This window comes from Coenobita brevimanus, chromosome 23 (assembly GCF_032717465.1).
Source record: "Coenobita brevimanus isolate Jiangsu-jjx chromosome 23, ASM3271746v2, whole genome shotgun sequence".
NCBI lineage: Eukaryota > Metazoa > Arthropoda > Malacostraca > Decapoda > Coenobitidae > Coenobita > Coenobita brevimanus.
In genome coordinates this window covers 73,333,647-73,359,350 of record NC_136976.1, presented here as the reverse complement: position 1 = coordinate 73,359,350, position 25,704 = coordinate 73,333,647, and the positions used below count along the sequence as shown (strand labels likewise).

The window sequence follows — 25,704 nt, the reverse complement described above, 5'->3', positions numbered from 1 at the left end:
GTAGGTCGAGCGAGAGGCTGCTGAAGATTACCTTAAATATTGATTGTTTTTTGGGGAGTTAGGCAAATAATCACTCTGGAAATTAAAACAGTAAATACTTGTGTATATACCTTTAGAGTTCCCCTATACACATTTTGTGGAGGTGAAATTTAGTTTTCTGTAATAATAAAACAGGGGAAACTCAAATGGCTAGCTTTATATTATTCATTCCGAGCCTCTTAATTCTCAGGGTTAAACAGTATAAACTTTCTGCCGATTTTTTCTAAGATTTGTATTTCTGATCTTGGTTCTTTTATTTTTTTCCTTAAACATCAATGAATTATGAGTCATTGCTATAGTTCGCTCGTTTGCCGAGAAGCTTCATGATTGAATATAGAGTAATAATGAGGAATTCAAATAGTTTATCATTCTGGAAGAGAAGCAGGATTTTGATATATAAATACTCTTTGCAGTTATAATGAGCATGATGCAGGAATGAACATATAATACAAGACTAAACAGAACTGAAGTCAGCCAGCAGAAATCGGACACGCTTACGATCAGCTGTTTTTGGGACGTCTCGCCACTACAATGTTTACCTGCTGCCCTTTAAATCAGCGTTGTCCCTTTAATTAACCATGTGTCTCTGCTAATTCTCTTACTTCATTATGGATGGAATGGAGCGGTAAGGTTGTTTATTGTCGTCAGTTTCATTAATAAATAAGTAACAGTTGATGACAAGTATTTACAAGTTTTCACTTTTAGCCACAATAATTGAACGTATAGTTTGTTGCATTCGTCAGTGTATCCCACCTAAGAAAAAGCACATAAATGCACCTACAACTTTACGAATTTTGAACGTTAACTGTGGCCAACCACAGGAAACCAAGTTTCTGGCTTTGGTTTTGCGTTTTCTCATGCCACCTCAAGGCAGATTTAAAATACCGTAAATTTTGAAACTACAATTTTGCAATCTGTGTGAATGTAGCACCACCACTGTTTTATATATATATATATATTTATATATATATACATATATACATATATATATATATATATATATATATATATGAAGATTCCTTAACTAGCTATTCCAGTAAATCTACGTAGTAAATCCTCAGTTATTACAACATTTAATGTGTGAATATGGGTTCTGCAGTTACCTTATCCAGGAGATTTTACTGATGCACAGAAAGTTTTCATATTTATTTTGTTTCCATTTCTTTTTCTCTTCCCCTGTAAGATATACAGTATACTAAGATGAAGATGAGGGAGTTTTGTTTCAGATGATTTCGGATGCTGTGTTCATCAGCATTGTGGGGTGATGCCGTGTGTATTGGCCAGTCATATCCTCTGTCTTTTTAGGTTGTTAGGTTACTCTAGGTTCTAAACTGTTTCACGTATACAATGTGATTAGCAAATAATGAACTAATTATAGTCATTCACAAAGTGTTAGAACATTGTGCTGTACATCCCACCTGAATTCTGACAGAGAAAGGATAATTATGGATATTGTGGAGGGGAGAGAAAGTAGAGCAGTAAAAAAAAGAAATGCATCAGTAAATTGTCCTTCATAAGATAAGAGCACAAAAACCAGATCTATGGTATAAGATTTAAAAAAAAAATAATAATGAGGACTTATATGTCCTGTGAGCAGTAACTAAAAGCCCTGTGTAAGAGCATTTCTGTAGATAAAGGTTACCAACCTTTAATATGTACTACATACGTGAGTATTTTCTAATACTGGAGAAACACTTGGAAACAAGTTCACGCATGTTGTAAAATCTGGAGTTAGATTTGGCATTGTAAAGGCTTATGTTGTGTTATCGTGTCTGTTTTAAGGAAGTTTATACTTTGTGCTTCGTTCCCAACAGATTCTCCTTGCTGCTGCTGGAGCCAGGAGAGATATACTTTGAGGACTATGCTGCTGTGTACACCTTGCCCTCGCGGGAGGAGGATGAAACGGAAAGCTGGCAGGACATGTTTGAGGAGGGCATACTCAGAGGCAGACTTAAAGTGAGGCTGGTTGATCATATTGACTTCCTTAGGTTAGAGTGTTTTAATTAACCCTGTGGCAGACTTACCTGGATGCAATACCTGAGTCTGATAATTTCCTTTTCCAAAATCAGTTGTACACAGTGACTGTTTGGCTTTATTTCAGATTCAGGTATTGATTGATAAGGAAGTGTTCATTCGTCCCAAATTTTGAGTACCAGAAGTTCTGTTTGATAAATGTAATGGGTGCAGTGCCTTAGCTACTTGAACAGGAGTTGTTTCATCTAATTGAACTTTACTTTATCACTGTATTATTGCATCACTTAATAGAGTATGCTAATGTACATTTTTTTTTTTTTTTAATAGAATGTTATGTTTGTTGATGGTATTTCCATGGAAAGTTTATCCATTGTTAATGGTATGGATAATATTTACAGGATAGTATTTGTGTAGCTATAACATAATATATAATTTTTGCTGAGAGGTGATAAATGCTCAGATTTGATGCTCTGTGGCAGGTATGCTCTAAATCTTTGGTGTTTGACTCGAGAGATCTGAGGGCACCCATAATCAAATTCCCCTTCCGTGCTGTGGAGACCATTCAGGAAGGAAGCACCAGTAACTCCCCCGTCCATTCAAGGTAGCCAGCACTAGCCCTTTGGGGTACTAGTGAAAAGTCTGTAATTTGTTCAGTAGGTATGTAAGTGCAAAAGGATATATACAGTTCTTGTATGTATAATTGTACAGTATACAAAAAGTTTATAGAAAGTCCTAGTCCAGTGCAATTAACCCATTAAATGAAGTGGGTTCTCTTAAGTTGAATAATTGTGTCTTGCATTAGTTGAAATGAGACAAATATAGTTTTATAGACTTCCTAGGGTGACTTTTCTGAGCTTAATACAATCTTCTTGTGTTAGCAAAAAATAAATAAATGAATAAACAGCAGTACTGTATTTGTACATCATAACCAAAGAGGTAATCATGTCGTTTCATGGCATGAAACTGTTCATTTTTGCTGTGGCCAAACTAAACCTTTACCATCATAGTGCAGTATTGGTATATAATATACCTTTATGTGTTGCAGGGGTGAGGGTGAAGGAGGTGGGAATGTAATAGAGATTCATAACAATCTAACAGTGGAAATGCTGGAGGGTGGCATCCTGCAGCCTTATACATTCTGTCGGGTAAGATTTCAGATGTGAAAACAATACTTCTTTTGTTGATTAATTAATTAATTTATTTCATCCAGCCATCCATCATCGAATTCTGTGTTGCCCCATGAGGAGCATAGGAGCATGGGGCTAGGCAAGTTGGTCTATTTTTTTTTTTTTTTTTTTTCATGAGTAAAATACTAGCTTTTGCTCTTCTGGGTAGTTACCATACTATATTTTCAGCAGACAATCCCATGATGTGTTTTAATCCTCTGTACAGAAATCACGTCGGCATGTGTTTCGACTGGTGTACTGTAGTGCCAGTGCAGTGTTGCCACAGGCCTGTCAGCTCCACCGTGCTGCCACACTCCCACCTAATGACCAGAATACTATGGTTGGTATCACTGTATTACTCTGCTTACATAGCCCATGTGTGTGTGATGTGATGAGCACTCAGGCTTACCTAGATAGAAAACAGATAAACGTTTACTTCAGCCAGGTAGGGCTGGAGATCTGTTGTTAAAGTTATGTTGAAGGACTGTTTGTGTCTAGGGAGTGAGTTGCACATAATGAGTGTGCTATAGTTAAGGGACTGCATCACACTGAGGGCATAGTAGACTTCTCAAGACTTGCATCTTGTGCTGCTATGGCTCTGAGTATGTGTATGATGTGGTACCGTGAGGACTGTAAGGGCATTCCTTGTTATGTTGTTATTTTGGTCCCAGGCTCATTTTGATCTAAACCTGGTAGGCTTCAGGTTGGTGTCTTTGTCCTGTCCACCATCATCCTCTGGTGGGATAGGGAAGGAGTTGAGGGATGTTTGTTGTTGTTATTGTAGTTGTTGTTGTGTAACCTCAGAGTTTGTCTGGTTGAGCAGACGCATTGACCACAGGTAGGCAATTGCTTCTGTGGGACTCTCATACAGGTACAGTACACAAACATTGTTTAGGATTTTGGCACCCCGTTGTGGTAGACAGTACCTCTTCAGGGTTGGACCAAGATCCTTCCCATGGCGAGGTACAGGGAAATATGAGATGTTTTGGTTCCATGGTGGATGTTGCAGCTGCCCCATCCAAGATGCACAGCACCACCATGTGTAGGGATGTTTGTACAACTGAGAAGGAGAGCCCCTTGCGTATGTTGGTGCCAGTGTGTGAAGACACTCCTCTTCAGCACCAGCCAGCATTATTAGTCAGAGATGTGCTTTCAAGTGTCATCATCATCATCATCATCATTATCATTATCATCCAGACCTCCTTTCCCACCCTAGGGCAGAGTGAGGAGTAGCAACACCCATACATCCAAAGTTTGCCCAGTTCAGTTGGCCACACTGCCCACTCATCATTGAAGTGCTTGAAATCATGGCTTCATCTGCTAGGCCAAACAAATTTCACCACATTCTGTAGCTTCACATATACCTGTCTGATAGAGCCAGTCCGAGTGCAGTCACATTAAAAGGGGTGCCAGATCCCTGGTCATGCACTTCTCTGCACAAAATTAATCCAGCCAGCTCAATCTCTTGTCAGTCCCTTAGCCTCGCCAACTTCCATATCTCTCTTCCCCACACACTCATCCACCATACCCCTCCACCTTCTTCTTGGCCTGCCTCGCCTCTTCCCTCCTTCAGATTTGCTCGGATATATCTTTTCACCACTCTGTTGTCATCTGTTCTCTCCACACGACCAACCATCTCAGTACACACTCTTCGATTCATGTGTCCACAGACTTCTTCACTCCGCATCTTTCACAAGTCACACTATTCCATATGCCATCCACTCTCTGTACTCCACATACATTCCTCAGCAGTCCCATTTTCCATGCTCTTATTCTTGACTTTTCATTTTTCATGCCACACCATAGTCTTACATCTATATGTTAAAGTTGATACTAACACTCCATCATGTAAGCCTCGCACAGCTGCAACACTCAAGCCTCTGTTTCTTTCAAGGCATTCGTAGCACCAGGTACGGTACATTCCTTCCTTGTGTCAATCTACTTTCCACTTCTTTTGTACATTTTCCTCTATTTTCTATCACTGTATCGAGTATTTGAACTCTCACCAACTCCAGTCTCTCTCCATTCACTGTAACATCACACTGGGAGTCGCCTTCTCTCTCAGTAACCCCCACTTTACACTTTTCTACATTTACTCTCACGGCATGACACCCACAGACATCTACAGAACTCTGCACTAGTCTACCAAACTCTTGTCTGGTATTTGCAGGTAGCACTGCATCATCAGCATACTCTCCAGTGTCACACCTTATTTTTGTTTTTGTTTTGTGGCATTACTGTGAATTTTTATATGTTCATGAGAAGTGTAGAGGGCCAGGGTTAGGCTACTCAGTCCAGATGTTTATAGTAAAAATGACCAGTATTTCACCACTGATCCAACCCATCCCTTGGACTTTTTCATACAGTTAGAACCGTATATTGGGGGAGCTGATGGATTAGCTTCGTATGTAGCAAGGGAACTTTTTTATACTACACCCATATACCGTATGTACGGTAATTTACTGTGAAGAGTAAATATAAGAAAAAGCAGACTTATATTGTAGTTAGGAGTTAGGTGAATATAATGTTTGGATGGTCTTGTACCTCGTAACTTATACAGGGTATTTGGGTGGTTTATATGTTTTGCACTTTTGTGCAGTGTTTTGATGGTGTTATTGTTTGGCTGACACCAACTCATTATTGGAGATAGTTTGTTGTGCTACTCTTTATAGGTTGTTTATGATGATGATGAAATGATTGTCATGTACTGTGTTGATATGTTTATAGTGCAGTTATTAGTTATTGCAAGAAGTTCTAATAATCTGTGTAACAGTACTCATATACTGTATTTCAGCATTGATTACTTTTTAAATTAATGCATTAAAGATTATATGTGACATTGCTGGTTTAATGGTGTGTTAATAGTAAAAGACATACTATCAGCCAACAGTCACAGGAATTTTTAAGGTAATTGTTTATCATGTGTGCTTGTGCAGCTTGTTGGTAGACAGTATTACATTTAATTGGTGTATAATATGCTTAGGTGTGGTTAAACAAGGTGTGATAAATGTTTGCACCTGAAATGCTTTTATATTCTATTGTTTTCATGTTTTTGCTGTTTTAATCTGTGGTTTTTACTTTGGTGTTTTATTTCTTAATGAATTTTATTGCTAAAGCTGTTATGTGAAGTATTGTAGGCATATACATGTTTTTCGTTTTTTTATTGCTGTGCTACTAAATGGATTGTTTAATTGTAATTTGTGTCTCTAGGGATGCTTGTTAACCATATTCCTTTTATTTTTAAATGAAAATGTACCTAAGTGTACCCATAGCCTATCTGTGTGACTGTGTAGATATATACGGTAATTGTTTTAATTTTCATTAAAGCTCCAGCCTTCCCTTTTTTTTTTTCATAAATTTTTCTTTTTCCTTTCTCCCTGTATACTATACTTTTTCTTGTTCCTTCCGTTCATTCTTTTCCCTCTCACACAGTCCACTTGAATCTGAGATATATCCTTTTTCAATTATTGTTAATGCTACCAGATTATTCTATTCGATGTAGGAAAGATCTTTCATATTCTGTAGGGTTTGTTAAGAATGTGTGTAATTTCTCCATTTTTTGAAGTCAAATCTAAGCAGGAAAATAACATCAGGAGATAGCAAGAATAAGAAAAAGTAATAAAAAATAAGAAGACATTCCTGTGCTGAGTGAGTTGATTCACAATGACATTTTCTCCAGAGCTACTGTTTTTGTTCTTTCTGCCTTACATTTCTAAAAACTTTTCTCTTCAGACTTTCCATGCTTTTGTCCCTATCACATGTGTTTACAACAGATTCAGGCTATTGTGCGATCACGTCAGAGCCGGCAAAAATTTGACCGCGCACTGGTGAGTGACTTAAGTGAAACGGAAGTGTTGGAAACGAAGGCTTTTCAAGTTACCCCGCTGGTCACCAACCCTGGCACTCTCCTCCTCACCAGTGAAGCACTCTACTTCCAACCCCACAACAATGTTGAAAAGGTGCAGTTGGATGTTTGCTTGCATGTGATTAAGCACTATTGCAAACCATATTTTCAGCTTAATCTTAATCCAATCCCACCCCTAGCTGGAGGGAGATCATAGCCAGTGTTTCACAGTGCACAAGGACCCATTGCTCAGTCTCAGTATGGTAGTTTCAAGTTAAATAAGATTGCATGATTTATAGTTCATAATGATGCTGGTACATGTGCAGCCTGGAAAATTTGGGGTCTGTTAGTTACAGGTCTGTGTTCAGTGTAGCATCTTGGCTACAACTCCCTTTCATCCAGAGATGGAGGTACAGGGCCAGCAGAAATAATGGCCCATGACTGTGCTTCTATATGTTTTCTAAAGTTATGAATACATGTATGCATGTGTGTAAGCGTAGCATTAGTATGTGTGTTTTTCCATGTAACGTTTTCATGCACATCCCACTGTTCCACAGTACACTCATATAGGTGACTTGGTACAGGAGTGTGCATTTGGAGGGTAGTGATGAGAGTGCAGAATTATAAATTTTGATCTTGATCTTGTTCTTCATTTTGCTTATTGAAGTAACAGTTGCCCTGAATGTTTTTCTTACTGACCGTGGTCACAACTTATAGTATAGTATCTGTTAATACCAATTATTAATTCTGAGTATGGAACTGCCAGTTAATATGCACTGTTTGTAGCTGTATGGAGCTGTATTGGTGCAGTAGCAAGAAATATGTTGTGTAATGTACTTATGATAGCATGAAAAATGCTGTTTTCACCATTACTAATTTTGTGTCACTTGATTACTTGCCATAACAAGAACGTAGATTAATTGATAGTAGAAACTGACTGATGTGTTATACAAGTATAAATTGCCCTTTGCATTTTATAAATGAAAATTATGTGAAGAACTGAAAGTGGAGAGTGTTTGAGTACAGTTGACTGATTTATTATTATTGTAGTAATTTTCTTAAACCTCTCTTTCTCTTTATTTCTATACCATCCAACACTTTCTTCTCCCTCTCTTTGATTTAGATACCCATCATTTTCTGAACCATAGTTCCTCTCTCTCAGGTGAATGATCTTTGTTTTCATTTTTGTTCTGTATTTGTAGTTAATAGCTTTTTTCATCTCTCCCTTTTCTCTTATGAATCTACCTCTTATGTGTGTGTGTGTGTGTGTTTGTGTGTGTGTGTGCACGTGCATGCATGCATGTGTGTGTGTGTGTGTGTGTGTGTGTGTGTGTGTGTGTGTGTGTGTGTATGCATGCGCACACATGCACGTGCATGCATGCATGTGCACACGTGCATGTATGTGTGTATTTTGTTTTTTTCTAGAGCATACCACACATTGTCTCTGGTTGGGAATATTGATGATGATGATGGTGATGATTTCTCACTTTTTAGTGACATTTCTTATGTCATCCATTTCTCATATATTTTCCTCTCTTCATATACTGGTCTTCATTATTTCTTCCATTTCTCTTATATTTTCCTCTCTTCATATACTGGTCTTTCTTTTTTCTCCTCCTGTTTTTGCTGTTCCCTTGTTTGATCCTTGTTACCCTCCCACCAGCATGTGCCTTTCACACTTGTTTTTCTCATTGGTTTCACACTCTATTTCCTGGCCTTTCTTACCTCTTCTTTTTCTTCCTTTTTATGTCCTTGCTTTGTATGACTTTGATTTCCCTCCCACCATCACATGGCTTTCACATTGCCTTGTTTCCTCTCATATTTCTCTGCCTTTCCTGTACTTCCTGGCTGTTTTCCCTGCCCCCATTTCTCTGCCTGTGTTTCTAATGTGCCCATGTTTTAACCCCATTTTTTTCCACCAACACATTCCTTTTATACCTCTTCCATTTTACATAAATTTCTTCTCTGTATTTCTTTACCTTTGTCACCTTTTTCCAACTCTCCTTTTATTTTTGGCATACCTTTGTTTGACCCCTGTTCTCCTCCCACCAGCACCCTGTCATACGTGTGAGCCTACCAGAGGTGAGGCAAGTGATCAAGAGGCGCTACCTACTCAGGCAAGTGGTGAGTGGACCTGCTACACTTACCTCACTCACTCACTAACTCACTCACACACTCACTCACTCACTCACTCACTCACTCACTCACTCACTCACTCACTCACTCACTGTTGCTCAAGTTCACTCAACTGTCTACTTACTTTGATTAACCCATGCACTGTGAGAGCTCTCCCTTAAGGTTGATTTAATAGAATGATGGTAACATTAATAAATTTCAGAGGACATCATAATATCTCTACTAAGTCAGACGAAGTACTGTATTTTGACAGTAGCATTAAGTTAATAAATATTCATGATCATACTGAAAGGGTTATTCTCATATCACTCGTTACCTTGACACAGACTTGCATTCCCCATCTTTCTTTGCTCATATCTTACCAGTTTTGTATAATATTGTGAAAATACTTCAAAGCATAGATTGTGAAAATTACTGAAGGTACTCTTTCAGTTTGTGGCTCCGTCTGTTTTTCTTCACATACCAGTACTATATCAAGAGAAATCTTTTTATCGAAGGTAGTGTCGTTGTTACTTAGGCCGACTGAAATTCTGTTTAATATTATAGAAAATATGAATTGCACAATAGCCAGTTGAGAGTCCACAGTATTGGCTCATACACAGAGATATCTCCATCTTCATTTTTTTTTTTTTCTAAAGCTTTATAAGATTGTGGTGAATAATGACATGCTTTCTCACGCTTCAGGGGCTGGAGATATTCTGCCGGGAGCTGTGTATGATCAAGCATCTCTTCCTCATCTTTAAGGTAACACTAGCCCTTTCACCCTTTAACTCCTCTCTTGTCATCTTTATGTTCTGCATGGCTTTAATATATATATATATATATATATATATATATATAATAATTTGGTTTTACGCCAGGTATCCCCGAAGGGCTAAGGCGTTGCCCCTGGGTAGAGGACTTTTGGACTGGAGCTTGTAGCATTTTATGACCGGATGCCCTTCCTGATGTCTACCAATGACCCTTGGGTGGATTCGATCCTCCGACCCTTCGGTCAGAGCGGAGCGCTCTAACCCACTGAGCCGGTCCTGCAGTGGACACACAAACGGCTGATGAGAGATGAGATGACATGAGATATAGTATATATATATATATATATATATATATAATCTCATCTCATCTTGTCTCATCAGTCGTTTGAATGTCCACTGCAGGACCGGCCTGTCCCGACCGAAGTGGGGACGATACAGCCAATGTATCTCTACCAAGTGGCTTAGGCTCTCTGGTAGAGATTGTATGTAGGGTGAGAAGTGCTTATAACTGTAATTGTAGTGTTGGAGTGGCTTTGGATGTGTGTGTAGTCTGTGAACCAAGTGTAATCGACCCACGCAAGCTGGCTGGGTGCAAGCATACTTTATAGTATGCAACACTGGTTCAACTACAGCACCCCTTTTGTCCGCCAATGCTGTACGTGGCCTGAAGAATGCTCCCAAAGTTTATTATCCTGGCAGGGCATGAACCCTCGTTCTTCAGTGTACGAAAATGCACACTTTACCACTGTACCACAGAGGCTCCATATACAGTATATATATATGAAAAATGCTTTAATTTGTTAGTCATAGTCATTATTGCTCTAAGATAATTTTGTCCCCAGGGTTCCCTCTAGTACTACTGTTACATAATGTACATGCATAAAAATTACAGTATGCTTCCTGTTAAAGAATCCCCTTACTGTGGTTGGCCATGGTACAGCTGATGTTTTCTATGGACAGAAAGCTAAACTAAGTGCCAAAACTTGCTAATTACTTCCCAGCAGTTGCTGGAAGCCTTAAAAAAAAAAAAAAAAGATACTGTATATCATAAGATTTGTAACAATATTAGACTCTCAGTTTGGATTTTAACTCTTTGTATAGTCAGCCAGAAAGACAGATCACCAAGTGGTTGTCCTTGTAGCTGAATGTGTCCTGCTTAAGAGTGATGACTGCGACTGATTACTTTATTAGTGATCACCATTTTGTTTCATCGCACTTTGTTTATGAAGGCTCAAACATGGTTGCACTCATTAGCCTTTGTCACCCAGTGGTGGCTGTCCATCCTGCCTGACCTCTAGCAGCTTCCCTGTTCAGTCCCTTATCCTTGATGTCACATTCTATGACCTTGTCCCAGATCCTTTTCAGTCTTCCTCTTACAACCCTATCCTTATTTTTCATGCCACTCGCCCTCTGTACCTGATTGTCATCATCTATCCTCTTCTTATGCCCAAACCATATCAGTGTACCTGCATTTGCAGGCCTAAATCCCAGTGAGGTTGGCCACAAGCAAACCGTTTCCATTTCACTCTTTCTTCACCCGCCAGTCTGCCCTTCCTCTAACACACACCTCATATAGGTGTACCTCTCCACTCCATCCTCCACCACATCCTTGGTCTCCACCTCTCCCTTACAGCCATACTGTACACTCTTCTAGTCAAGTGTCTTACTCTCCATTCTCTATTTGCTCATGCTAAATGCCTGTTTTAATCGTGGGACAGGAGTGTGGTGAGCGTGACCGTGTGTATGACCTGTTGATGAGGCAGGAGCAGGTTAGCGTGGTGGAGCTGCGGCAAGACAACGCTACTTACCAGTGGCAGGCTCGAGCTATCTCAAACTACGACTACCTCTGCTACCTCAACAGGTCAGATAGGGCTTTTAGCCCTTTAACTACATGAGAGTGGTTTGAGATGGAGGGAAGACAGTTCGATGGTGGAGGACAGGGTGACATGGAAACAGTTTCTGGATGCTAGGATTTCTCTCAGTTGAATAAGATTTTATGATGTTAGCTTGAATCAAATATTCAAAAACACTAACTGTTGTGAAAGGGTTAAACTCCACATCAGGTTACTAAGGAAAAGATACAGTACTCAGAATAATGAAGACTGTACCAGTAACTTTTGTATAGTGGTGTGTACCTGTAGTAGGGGTGAAATTCCCTTAGCAGAATCAAAGAGCAAATTTGTGCAGCATAATTTGATCCTGAATTTAAAACTGAGAATAGGTAGTGGAAGGGAGGACTGTGGTTTCATAGTGGATAGTGAGCTGAAAATATTAGATTATTAAGTAAGGACTAAGTAAAGCATAACAGAAAAGATTAGGAGAAATACACTGAGGTGGTTTGGACATGTGGAGAGGATGGAGAATGAAAGACTGACTAAGAGGGTGTATGTAGGTGAGGTGGAGGGAGGGAGAGGGAGGGGTAGACCGAGGATGAGGTGGAAGGATGGAGTTGAGAGGTATATGAGGGAGGGGGGGGTGAGTTGGGGGGAGGGGAGTCAAATGGTGGGTGACAGAGTGACTTGGAGGCGTTTTGTCTGCGGCCACCCTTTGCGGGATTAGGGCGTCGGGCTATAGATAGATAGATAGATAGATAACAGAATAATATCATCATCATCACCATCCGGACCTCCTTTCCAACTCAAGGGCAGGGTGAGGAGTTGCAATAATATCACATCAACATAATACTAATGTGAGCCTATTTTGACATTTGATATGGTTTTAATAATATTCTGGATCTTAGAAATTTAACTGTAATGCCTAACTCTTTCCCTTTCCTCCCTGACAGCCAGGCAGATCGAAGTGAAAATGACTTAACTCAGTACCCGGTCTTTCCCTGGGTCTTGGCTGACTATGTAAGTGAGACCCTTGACCTGGAGGACCCAGGTATTTATCGCGACTTGACTAAACCTGTGGGTGCCCTGAACCAAGAGAGGCTGGACAGACTCAAGGTAAATTATTATCGTGTTTAAGTTTTTGTGTGTGGTGGTGGTGGTGGTTATCCTATTCTGTGCTTTCCTCTACATTGTTGGATCTTAGACTTTAGTTTATAGCTGGGAATAGGATTGGACTGGTGATTATTACAAGTCCTTACAGGCATTCTTCATTATATGTCAGAGATTTGTTTCATTATACAGTATTAGGACTTGCTGTGTGGATGGCATTGGATCTGGTATATTAGCTCAATAGGTAGCAATGGAACTGTAGTAGGTAGTTCTTGCAAGTTACCATGAATTAGTTGCAAAATGGAATATGAAAAAAGATTACTCTTAACTAGAACTTGACTCACTCTCTATGATGACAGGAACGATGTCAGGACATGCCAGAGCCACGGTTCCTTTATGGATCCCACTACTCGACTCCTGGCTTTGTGCTCTACTACCTGGTGCGCCTGTACCCGCAATACATGCTGTGTCTACAAAATGGCCGCTTTGACCACCCAGACCGCATGTTTAATAGGTGGGGTGATGCTAGGCTGTTTTTGACAAGTAAATCATAACCAGAACAGTAGTACAGCTTTAGCATAGACAGTAATTATTTTAAATCGAATTACTATGATCTACAGAAATACAACTGTATCTGTGCATTATGTGTTGCAGGAGTGATGAAGCAGATGACAAGTATTGGACATGGCTTTTTGAGTGATGAGTGAAAGTGTACATAGGTCATTTCCATTGGGCTCTGTTGATTTTTTTTTTTTTTTTAACTGTATCCTGTCAACCTCACTTTATTGATCTTCCTCCATCCAGTCACTTGTCTTTGAGCAGCATTGTGTGAACAATACATCTCAACCACCCCTTGAACCCCACTTACTGTTAAGAGATAGGATTTTGATTTTCATGGTAATGCGACCAGTTTAAATCAGCTCTTATTTCTTTTATAGCCCCAAGCTAATATGGACACATAACTGGTGGACCACAAACTGCAATTGCCCTTCTTATGCAGTTCACTATCCTTCATTCTTACAACAAGGAGAGAGTTAAGGGACATTTGTGTGATAAAATGGCTCCATCACCTGGTTATATTGATGCCTCCATATTGAGGGATCTCTCTCCAGCACAAACTAATTTTTAAATTACTGTATGTCAGAAAATAGGCAGATAACTGAAATAGGTGCATGAATGAATTACAGTAGTACATTGTAGTTAATTTGATGGATGAATGGTGAGTAGATGGATGGTTGATTGATTTCTCTATAGCTATATTTATTTGTCTCTAAATATTACTATAGACAGAAGATATCTGCTCAGTTCTCATGAACCAACAATACAAACCTACACCACAGCCTGCACGAGACTTGGTGCAATGTAACCACCAACCCATCAGACTTCAAGGAACTGATTCCTGAGTTTTACAACCTGGAGGGGGACCCGAGCTTCCTCACTAACACCCTCAACATCAGCTTTGGCACCCGACAGAATGGCAAACCAGTTGGGGATGTGGAACTGCCACCGTGGGCTTCAGGTACATTGGCAACTATACTCTGTACATTTTAACTTGGCCAATAATTACCATCTCTCCATCATCAATACTGATCTGTAACAGGAAATTGATGCTGCACTTGAATATTGTGATAGTAATGAAGATGTAATATGTAAGGGATGTAGAACTGTAGTGTTGTCTTATTTTGCCAAGTTAACGTAGAGAAACTATGTGTAGAGGAGAGTCTAGATTTCCAGGTATTGATTACTTATGTGTATGATTATCTATGTGCCAAAACATGAGGCTGTATGATTAGCTACCTTGAAGGCATATTAAGTAACATTCATCTGTTGTGTATTTCTCTTGTACCCTACTTGTAACATGCTAAATATTTGAACATGTATAACTGTGCACAGTTTTGCTTATATTCTGTATTTCGTAATTACTGTACAAGATGTTTTGGTAAAAAGCAGAGGACAGGAATACATAAGATAGCAGTGATAAGTGACAGAACATTAGCTGCCTGATCTTTCAGAATTGAAGTACTCTACTGTAATGTGAATTATTGCTGGAGCAATTCCATATTTTCAGGGTGAGTTTTGCTGTGGAGTACTGTACTGTATTATGAGAGAAACTAAACATGTCCATTTCCTGTGGGAGAGTTCGTGGGGTGGCTCAGGGTATCACCAAGATAGATTGATTGGTGGATAGGTAAATAGGTAGATTATTATTTTTTTCTTATTTTTAACCTATTATTGGGTGGATTATAGGTCCGAGTGATGTGATCAGGATAATGCGTGATGCCTTAGAATCTGAGCACGTGTCTGCCAACTTGCATCACTGGATTGATCTTATCTTTGGCTACAAGCAGAGAGGAAAGGAGGCAGAAAATGCTGATAACTGTGAGTATGGTATAGTGCTGGTCTGTTGCCGTAACTCATTTGAGATGATGGGCATTAACGCTCTTAGGCTTCCATGGCACGCTGTCAGCTGAATGAAGTGTATGGAATTAAACCAGCTGGAATGGAAAATTAGAGGTTATCGATGAGATGGTTAATGATACCATTATTATCAGAGTCAGGTTCTTAGGTTCACATTCAGTTGAATAAAATTCTCTTGTGTCAGCCAGAGTGAAGTTGTTGCAATCATGAGAATGTTAAAAGGAATATAAGTTTGCCTTCTTACAACTGCTCTTGTAATGAGTAGAGCATTTTGAAACATCATAATCATCGTGTTAACTTGTTTTTTGAAAAATGTCAAAGATGTGGCATTAGTCTATCTATCTGTTTATTGCCAGACGCCATAATCCCGTAAGGGGTGGCCATTTGACTTTGAATTAGTTGTTTTACGGGGAGGGGCACTAAGCCTCCACCAACCCACTTGTTGACACGTAGGGAGCATGTATGGTTTGGTTATATGGTTACCACCCAGCGTTGTAAATGGTTTCTTGGCTTACAGGAAACCATTAGGCTTGTCATTCAAAGTAAAGCCACCTGTAAGGGAAAGAAAAGCAATAAGAAGTGACAGGAAAGATAGGAGAAATAGGAAGCGAGGAGGGCAGGCACAGAAAAAGAAAGATAAAGGCTAAGGAAGGAGTAGGCAGCACTACATCAAGTGAGTGGATGATGGTCGCCACCACTTACCACAATGTGGCATCAGACCAAATATAAATACTCAGCTAAAATATTTTAATAGGTTGCTGGTAATACATTGTTTTCATTATTTTAGGGGCTATGTCTTACAGTTTACCCTGACATTTATGTATGTAGCACACATCTTTATATCTGCATGCTTCATAACATTTGAGCCATCTTATCCATTTAAGTTGAGTATGGCATGTATTAGTGAAATATACTTCTTACGGTAGGTGTTTATGCTAAAGTGCGGTAGTTGAAGTAGGATATAACAGTGGTTTTTATGGCAACATTTCATAATGCCTGTCATGATAAGTACTGTAATAAAATAGTTTGATGTAAAGAATTCCCAGTCTTGATGCGAACTTTTTTGTTAGTCCTTCCACCTCCTATTTTTACAGTTCCTTCCATGAGTGCATCATCAGAAACACACTTGAAAGAGTTACCTGTATATATAGCTGCCGTCATAATCCAACAGCTTTATGTAATGTTTTTAGTCTCTCATCACCTCTTATATAGTGTCACACATGATAATGATGATGATGATGATGTTGATGCATGTGAGACAGTAACTGTGAAGTGATGACAGATAAGAAATCAGTCTCATTATCCTCCATCTCTTCATTCCAGTATTCTACCATCTGTGCTACGAGGGTTCTGTAGACCTGGGTGAGGTGACAGACCTCAATGAGCGGCTGGCACTTGAGGTGCAGATCACTGAGTTTGGTCAGGTACCAAAGCAGCTGTTCTCCCGGCCCCACCAGCCACGCACACGCAGCCTCGGACTTTACCATTCTATGTGCCTCTCCACTTCTAGCCGAGATGATACTGAGGGAGGAATAGGTGAGGCCAAGAGTGGAACATGTTCCAGAAAAGTGAGGCCTGATGTGACTTGCTATTTCTCTCAGAAAGGAAGGGGCACAGTGGCTCAGTGGTAGAGCACCAACTTTGTAATCGGGGGATTGTGAGTTCGAGCCTCGCCCTGGACTGCCGTGCCGGGAGTGGTAGCACGCTCCTGTAACCTAGCGGGGCTATATGATCCAATACAGGGATTAGCTTGGAGGAATTCCATTTCTCCCATTTCTCAGAAAGGAAATTATGATTTAGTGTTGTCCATATATTCTGATTTAAATAATTACCTCATCACTTCTTTCATACATCAGCCCTCAGTCACTTTTTTTTTTATTTCTTCAAATTGTTTTTCAACCTCTACACCTTCCATTCTGTTTCTTTCATATTGGTCGATACACTTGCAATTTGCAACACTAACCACTACTTTGTCATTTTTAACCAGTCGCTCCATTTATGCTCTTCTCAGGTTTTCTGTTATGGATGCAAGCATGTTAATGCCTTGTAAGCAATGAATGAAATTATTTACTTCCTAATGTCTCCCAGTTTGTTATAATATTGATGGTATTGAGAGCCCCTGGAACTGAAGAGGTTCTGCATAAGTTACATAATATCTGGTGATAAAATTGCTGTCAGAAAATAAGGGATGAGTGAGGCTGGTCACTCTCGTCTTAAATGTCATGGCCAACATGCCTAGCCCCAGGCTCCTATGCTCCTCATGGGGCAACACAGGTTTGAATGATGGATGGATGGATGGAAGAAAATAAGTTTTCTTCAGTTTCAAATTTAACATTTGAGTAAGTCAGGGGACACTAAAGTGGTTCATGACTTCTTGCAGATGGTGAAGAAACACTGGGGCCGCTTGAATGTGGTGTGTGGGGGCGTCTTGGTGACATTCAGGAACTGGCTGAGAGCTGCGTTCACAGAGAAACTGTGCTTGGGGTAACCTTCACCTCGGACACAAACCAGCTTGTGTCTGTTGGACAAGACTCACTTGCCAAGGTTCTTGCTGTGCCTACATTGGATCAGGTAAGAGTATATTTGGATACAAGTAGAGTCACTAGTTTTGTATTTGGGATATTGGTATGGAAGTTGGTGAGGCTAGGGGACTGACAAGTGGTTGAGCTGGCTGGATGAATGTTGTGAGAAGAAGCACCTAACACCTAATCAGGGATTTGACACCCTTTTTTAACGTGACAGCGTTCAGATTGACTCTATCGGATACGTTTATGTGAAGCTACAGAATGTGGTGAAAGTTTTTGGCATATCAGATAGAGTCAGGATTCCGGGGGCTTGAATGAGTGAATGGAAGCGTGGCCCATTGAATTGGGCAAACTTTGGCTGTCTTGACATTGCTACTCCTCATCCTGCCATAAGATGGGAAAGGAGGTCTGGATGATGATGATGATGATGGTAATCTGAGTAATGTGCCTGCCCTTATATTGCTGAATTCTTGGTACACTCTCTGAGACTGTCATATTCGTTGTGAACTAGAAACACCTAAGGAATTGTAGAGGATTATAAATGAATAATCCGTATTTGTGGCAGGTTCGGAGTGTGCGCGTGGGGTCGATGGCTGTGTCGTGTTGCCAGCATATACCTGGCACCCAGACAGTCCTTCTTGCCTCCTGGGACAATAGTGTGTAAGTTGCACATGCCTTCATTTCTTCAGGTAGCATTTTTTCTTGTTTTGCTGGCTTCCTGTTGTTACTCAGTATTACTTCTTATGACCTCATTGTGTTTGCAATATATTTCAGCACTCTAATGTGTACTTTCTCATCACCTTCATCTGTGATCCCTTCCTTCCTTCTGAGAACTCCCTGACAGGGGATGTCTATGACAGACCCAACTCCAAGCTACTATGTTCTTACATGCTTATCTGTCCACTGTTACCATATCTTCATTTCCTTCTCTCCTTCCCTCTCTCTCTGCAGTACGATACAGTAGGCTGTTTCACTATACAATATTGTTGCAGTTCTGTTAGTGCTGTCATTTATATAAAAAAAATTAGTACTCATATGGTGCACAGTCAAGACTTAATGTATTAGCTCTTCCTTTGGAGGCAGCTTGTCTACTACCTCCATCATCTTGAACAGTACAGTATTAAGCCTTTCACCATAATTTATCTACTATTGTACTTCCATCTTCTTGAACAGTACAGTAGTAAAACTTTCACCATAATGATCAAACTTTTTTTTATTGTGCATCTCCAGGTAATATTATTCAGCGTTAGGGAGACTACAAATTGAAATGTTCATGTAGAAGATGTATTTAGCCTTACCAGGTGATAAATCTCCATTCAAGTGGATAAAATGATCTGGTTGTAGCAGAACTAAATTGCAAACATGTCATTATAATGAAGGAGTTTAGGTAATTTATTTTGCTCATGTATGGTAAGTTGGTGAGCTCTGTCTGATCATGAGCCACAATATTTTCTCACTCTCTCCTCCGACTCAAGACAAAGAAAATTATAGCATGGATTTTATACATGAAGGGGACTTGTTTTTTGTATTTTGAGCCTTGTTAAATGGCGTGAGTAACAATAAGGTCATCAACTGTTCCTTATGAAGTCTGGCTAAGCTTTGAACACTCACCGTAATGCCAGATGATGTGTCCTCATTCAGTGTAAAACTTTGGCTGTGAATTCCGTCCATTCAGGAGTACGAGGAGAGGGTAGGCAAAAACTAGCTCACAGACGTACAGGGTTTTGTAAGATACTCAGTAACTATATGCCTGTGTGTGTTTATATGGTGTAGGTACCGCTATAGCCTGGAGTATGGTCAGGTGAGCAGTGTTCTCGAGGCTCATGCTGATGCTGTTTCCTGCCTCCAGTGGTTCAGTGGCACCCTCATTACGGGTAAGTGTCTTCCATTCCAGTTGCGGTTATGGGATTCAGTTCCCTTTGGAGTGAGTGGAGGTTTTTCATTTATCTAATACTACCTGCAGCAGAGGTCAGTCTCCTACTCTTGAATATTCTGGACTGTGATAGCCTGGCATCAGACCTTTTTAGCTTACCGTAAAGGAGGTACTGTAATATGATTGGCTTGATTTTTGACTGTGAGAAATTGAGTAGATATAAAAATTTTGTATTAACCAGTATCAACCACTTCAGTCCAGTGATTTGTTGTACATTTTCATTTTCTTTAGTCCACAACTAGACAGTTTTATTAATCCTAGTAAAGATCATTCTGAGTTAAAGAATTATTGAAGACTATAATTATGAAACCTCTGCTGCTGGGTAAGTCTCTTCAAAGCTTAATAAAATCAACTGAAGCTCCCAAGAATAATTATACTGTAATTGATAAGGTCCCAAGATAAGATATAATTGACATTCTCTGACTGTAGGGATTATTTCTGCTGTACTCATGTTATCAGTTATTGTTCTTTTTCAACAGTTGTTATCAGACAGAACATTGAACTGTTTATGCAACTTTTACCAGGATCCTGGGAGTGCACAGTACGAGTGTGGAAGGTAAGTGAGGACAAAGTGAATGAGAGGGGTGGGCAGCTGTCAGCTAGTGAGAGTGTAGTGTGTGAGATGGACCATGATGCACCTGTCACCTGCCTGGCCCTCCATTCAGATGGATCACTCCTGGCCACTGCCACGCAAGATGGCTTAGTCACTCTCTGGCTTCTTCCTACACCTGACCTTCTCCACCAGATTACTTGTGAGTTGTATTTTTTTGTGAGCATGTTTTGTTAAGTAATAAGCAGATTTCGGCACTTATTGTAGCTTTCACTCCATAGAAAATGTCAGCGTTGCCATGGTCACCCTCAATGTGTGGATGCCTTAAGAGGAAGCATGGCATCATTTGATTGATTAACTGATGGGATGCTTAAAATTTACTCTTGAAGTAATGTGATTAATCCCTTTAACACTCTTTAACACAGTGACATACTATCTTTTTTTAGCTGCTCTTTCATAGGTGAAAAGAGAAATCTGGATGGTGATAATGCTGCTCCATTTGCTATCTCCAGTCAGTTTTCCTCAGCTTAGGTATTGATGGGGCAATTGAAGTCCTTATCAGACTCCTCCAATTCAAAAAGCCAGACAGTGTAAAAGCTGGATGAAATTGTGTGGAGGTAGTAAGAATAATATTAAAAGAAATGCTTTGAGTGAATGGGTTAAATTGTACTGCAGAGGTAATTTAAACAGTTTGTACAATATTGAATTGTGGAATTTAACAGTATCCTGCCAACCAATTAATTTTTAACATTATTTTGATTACAGTGTTAAACAATGTTTTGCACAAATATCTTTATCACAATTGTTCATAAAAGTTTTTATGTTGATGAATATCATTTGTGGTATCTTAATTTATCTCTGGTTTACATATTGATGACTTACTGAAACAGGTGGAGGATAGTGATTTTGTAGTTTGCTCAGTGCCAAAATAATACATTACTGGGTTCGACTGAGATATTTGTGATATCTTCTCAAAGTAAGATTCAGTAAGTCATGGCTTTAAAATACTGTAGGATTGAGCATTGATCAAATATATTTCACTGCTACTTATACTCTTGTGATAGTTCTCCTTCCTTCATGCCTTTCAATCTGTTTCTCTGTAATAAATCCACAATATTTTTTAGTGGGAAATATTATGATGATGATGATGATGATGATGATGATGATGGTAATGTGGTGTGCAGGCCATGATGGGAGTGTGAGTGGGGTTGCATGGAACAGAGGTGAGGGTGAGGAGAGTCGCCTGCTTACTGCCGGAAGGGATGGCCGTCTGACCATCATCGACCCTAACCTTGGCACCACCGTCTGCACCCACACCACCACACATGAGTTCAGGTAATTACTGGCCTTTATTCATTTTACTTTAACTTGGCATAAAATTGCCATCCCTTCATCTTGAATGCTGAACTGTAACAATAGATTAGGACTAGAAAATGATGCTGGTTGCAGAGAAGGGGTGTGAAAAAGATGTAGAGCTGTAGCATTGTCCTTTTTTGACACTGAACTACATAAAATAAGCTACAAAAGAAGGAAAATCTAGTCCAGGTTAAAATGGAAGTACCAGAGCCATGCATTTGATGTGAAGTGTTGTTGCTCTATTGTTAATTTTCATTCCGTTTTGTTTAATTATAAAAGCCCCAACGTGCTTGCATGCGTCAGTCTTGGTTACCTAATGGCAGCTGTCAGTGCTGCTTGATCTTTGGCAGCCTCCCCTTTTAAGTCCCTTATCCCCGAGGTCACACTCTGTTATCTCATCCCATGTCCTTTTTTGGTCAGCCTCTTGCAACCGTACCCCCAGTGTTAACACTTCTCACTTTTTGCATCCAATTGTCATCCCCCATCCTCTCCACATGTAATTATAATATTTGTCACTGTATGCTGATCCCGATTGAGAGCATGGTGGAATGGTGAATTTTACTCATGTATTTACAGTATACAATATTGTTAGAGTTGTATTTTTATGGATTGAAAAATCTCATGATCGTTTTTTTTTTTTTTTTTTATTACAAATCCTAACCTAAATGATTAAGTGTTTTAGACAATATATATACTATATATAGTGTATACCAGTATGCAATGTATATATGATTGTACAGTTTTCTTTAAATATCTTACAGTGTGAGAATACATATGAGATATGCTGAGTGGTCTCTTACATCTTTAATAATCTGCACTGTGGTAGCCTTGGACCCTTCTTCAACATTGTTGTAGCTGTTTCCCATCTTACGATTACTCTTATTGAAAGAGTATAGGGAGTGCAGATTAAAGAGTAGCCATTTACAGGTGTGTAGCATGGGAAGGGCGTCTGGTGGCAGCTGGTGTAGAGAAAGGCTACCTCATTCTTTTTGACATGGGCACTGGGAAAGAGCTGGCCAGGCTACTTGCTCATATAGGTAAGTTAACCATTTGGCCCCATCTTTTATTATTATATTTGTACCGGTATTTGCAGTTTTTGTCTTGTTTTGCTCTCCAGCAGAAGTTATAGGATGTTTATAATGCTCATAAATTGTTTGAAGATTTTATATCAGTTAAAAGCATATGGCTACAGCTACATAAAAAATCTCTCAGTTGTATTAGCTTTAATGAGACACCTCACATAAAGCCATTACTGTAATCTGTATTGCTACTGTATTCTTTATATGTAGAATTTTTATACTGAAAGGTCTCGTTATTTTGGTCACTATCCACAGCCAGCTTACTATAATACTATTGTGTATCATGCACAGTTTGACCACTTTGTTTGAATAATGTGTGAATGATGTGACTGTTTCAATAACCATATTTTAGAAAGTTTTCCAATTTTTATAGTTTCTACTTCCCTGTTTCTGGGTCCTATTGCATACTGTATGTATGATTAAAATAAGATGATGATGATGATGCTCTGTTTTTTATATTCAGCATTCAGGTGCAGGAAATTAGTCACCTCACATCTCTTCATATCTATGGTCATTTGTCATTTAGGTCCTCACATCAGCTATATGTTGTTTCTCTGTTTTGAAACCACTTCATAATTTTGTCAACATTTTGTACCTTTCAGAATATGGCATTGTATCCATTACCTTTTTTTCCCTTTTCACATTTGCAGGTTTACCTTTTCCTCCAGTTTTTCTGCTCATTACTTTCATATTATCCTGATGTCGTATTGACAGTTGATGATGATGAAGGTGTGCTTTCTTGAATTATGGATGAAATTTTGATTGCCATATTGAAGTGAGTTTGATGTTTAAATTGCGTTAACAAGAAATCCTATATTAACATCTCACTTACACTTTCTTAGGAATTTATCAGACTCCCTCCCCTCATTTTTTTGTTTTTTTACATAAGAAAAATATGCTTATCACATGCATAGAGAGTGCTTTTGCCACTTTTTGATTATACAGTATTCTCGCAATTATCCATTGTTGCAACATCCAGCCTCATGCAATATCCGGCGCTGCTGGCTCACCTCTGTTAAAACATTATTCAGCGAAATTATGCAAAATCCAGCACTGAAATGGGATGTAACCGGTGGTTCTATGCAATATCCAGCATCGAGGTGTATCATCCGGCTCATAAACGGTATCCAACCGACATTATATCACTGTATTACAGTATTTTATCGTTACTTTATTGTATTTTATGCTTAATTCTCATCTTTTACTCATGGGAAAGTTTTTAAGATAGCGGGTTAAGACAGATAATAACAATATCCGGCTTGACGCCAAACATTGAGCTGATGGAGGGTACCATGCAATATTCGGCGTTATGCTCTAACTGGCATATGGCGTGGCTGAATTATGCCGAATAATTGAGAGCTTGCTGTATATAATTCCAACAAAATTATGAATAGCTACCAGATATGTTTAGCTAGAATTTAAATCTATCTATCTATTTATTGCCAGACGCCATAATCCTGTAAGGGGTGGCCATTTGACTTTGAGCTATTTGTTTTATGGGGAGGGGCACTAACCCTCCACCAACCCACTTGTTGACACGTAGGGAGCACGTATGGTTTGTTTATATAGTTACCACAGAGCGTTGTAAATGGTTTATTGGCTTACAGGAAACCATTTGGCTTGTCACTCAGTGTAAAGCCACCTGTATGGGAAAGAAAAGCAATAAGAAGTGACAGGAAAGATGGGAGAAATAGGAAGAGAGGAGGGCAGGCACAGAAAAAGAATGATAAAGGCTAAGGAAGAAGTAGGCAGCACTACATCTAGTGAGTGGATGATGGTCACCACCATCTAAAGTCTCGTCTGGCATCATTTATTTTTAATTTAATTCGTTAAAAATCTGTGGTCATAGGCAGTGTTTGTTAATACTTGTAGGTTGATTCTAACTGTTTACTTTGCTGCTTATTTCTGTGTTTGCTTTTCCAGTACTTCTTACTGTTGTTTTCTGCTTTTAACCAATTTATCATGTACTCGTTTGGTAGATGAGTAACAGTGATTTATATGAGTGTTAGTACCGGTATATTAAATATATCTAGCAGGTGTATGTGAAGTGCATTTTTAAAGAAAAATAGCCACAGAATTATTAATTCAGACGTTTTGTCCTGGAGCCAAAATGACTGTCTGACCTATTTCTGGGCATGATGTTGGCATTGTAGTTCTACACTCGTATTTTCTTCGTCCTTGTTTCTAGATCCTGCCTCAACCTATCTAAGTCCTCATAAGGGTCATGATGACAATGATGATGATGATAATGATAATGATGATGATGGTGATGATGATGGTATTTGATGTTTCAGTTTACTCTGCAGTTCGTTGGCACTTGAGTAATCATATTTCAAATGTCTATTACCAGAGTTGATAGGTAAAACTTTTGACTACTACAGGGGCAGTGACATGCTTGGCAGTGAGTCCAGACCAGCAGTACATAGCCACTGGGAGTGCAGATAGACGGGTCAAACTGTGGGGTATGAGGTCTTGAGGGATCCTAATATTGCCTACCTCTTGGCAGGAGTAAGTCATGAGGGGTGGCAGCTTTTCATTTACCTCAGGAGTACTGTATTTACACTTTTTCTACTTTTTTTTTTTTGTGCATGTGTGTGTAGACTTTTTTTTTTTTTTTTTTTTTTTTTTTTTTAAATCCTACCTAACCCTTTCCCATCCTTGGGTGGAAAAACTAGGTCAGGATAATAATTTGAAGAATGAGATTTTGTTAGGGTGTCAAAGTAGCATGGTAAAGGTCACAGCAATATATGGCTTTAGGAACACTTCAGTTCATTGTCTGAAATTCGGACAGAAGTCTTTGTTGCCATGTAACACCATACTCTTTAATCATCTCTTCTTGGGTTGATTATATAGTTTGGAAGGCCATCATCCACTCTCAGTCTGAAAATGTGAGTGACTCACAAATCACAGTAGTACTGTAGATAGGCAGCTAATTTTTTGTAGAGTTTCAGGCATCTTAGAATTCAATTTTATGTATTTTAGACTGTGAG

General features: G+C 39.3%; 1 protein-coding gene across 1 annotated transcript; it reads left to right on the top strand.

Annotated features, from left to right (window-relative positions):
- Positions 1–647: 647 nt before the first annotated feature.
- LOC145392798 (protein FAN-like) lies at positions 648–25,300 on the top strand. The gene is made up of 21 exons (XM_080267085.1): positions 648–664; positions 1,854–1,995; positions 2,493–2,603; positions 3,066–3,158; positions 3,406–3,519; positions 6,953–7,138; positions 9,076–9,147; positions 9,844–9,903; positions 11,630–11,772; positions 12,697–12,859; positions 13,213–13,367; positions 14,194–14,372; positions 15,101–15,232; positions 16,595–16,819; positions 17,661–17,842; positions 18,362–18,456; positions 19,570–19,670; positions 20,254–20,481; positions 21,464–21,614; positions 22,563–22,672; positions 25,096–25,300. Exons 1-21 carry the CDS (start codon positions 648–650, stop codon positions 25,188–25,190), a joined length of 2,754 nt encoding a protein of 917 aa, XP_080123211.1. The 3' UTR covers positions 25,191–25,300.
- The last annotated feature ends 404 nt before the right edge of the window (positions 25,301–25,704 follow it).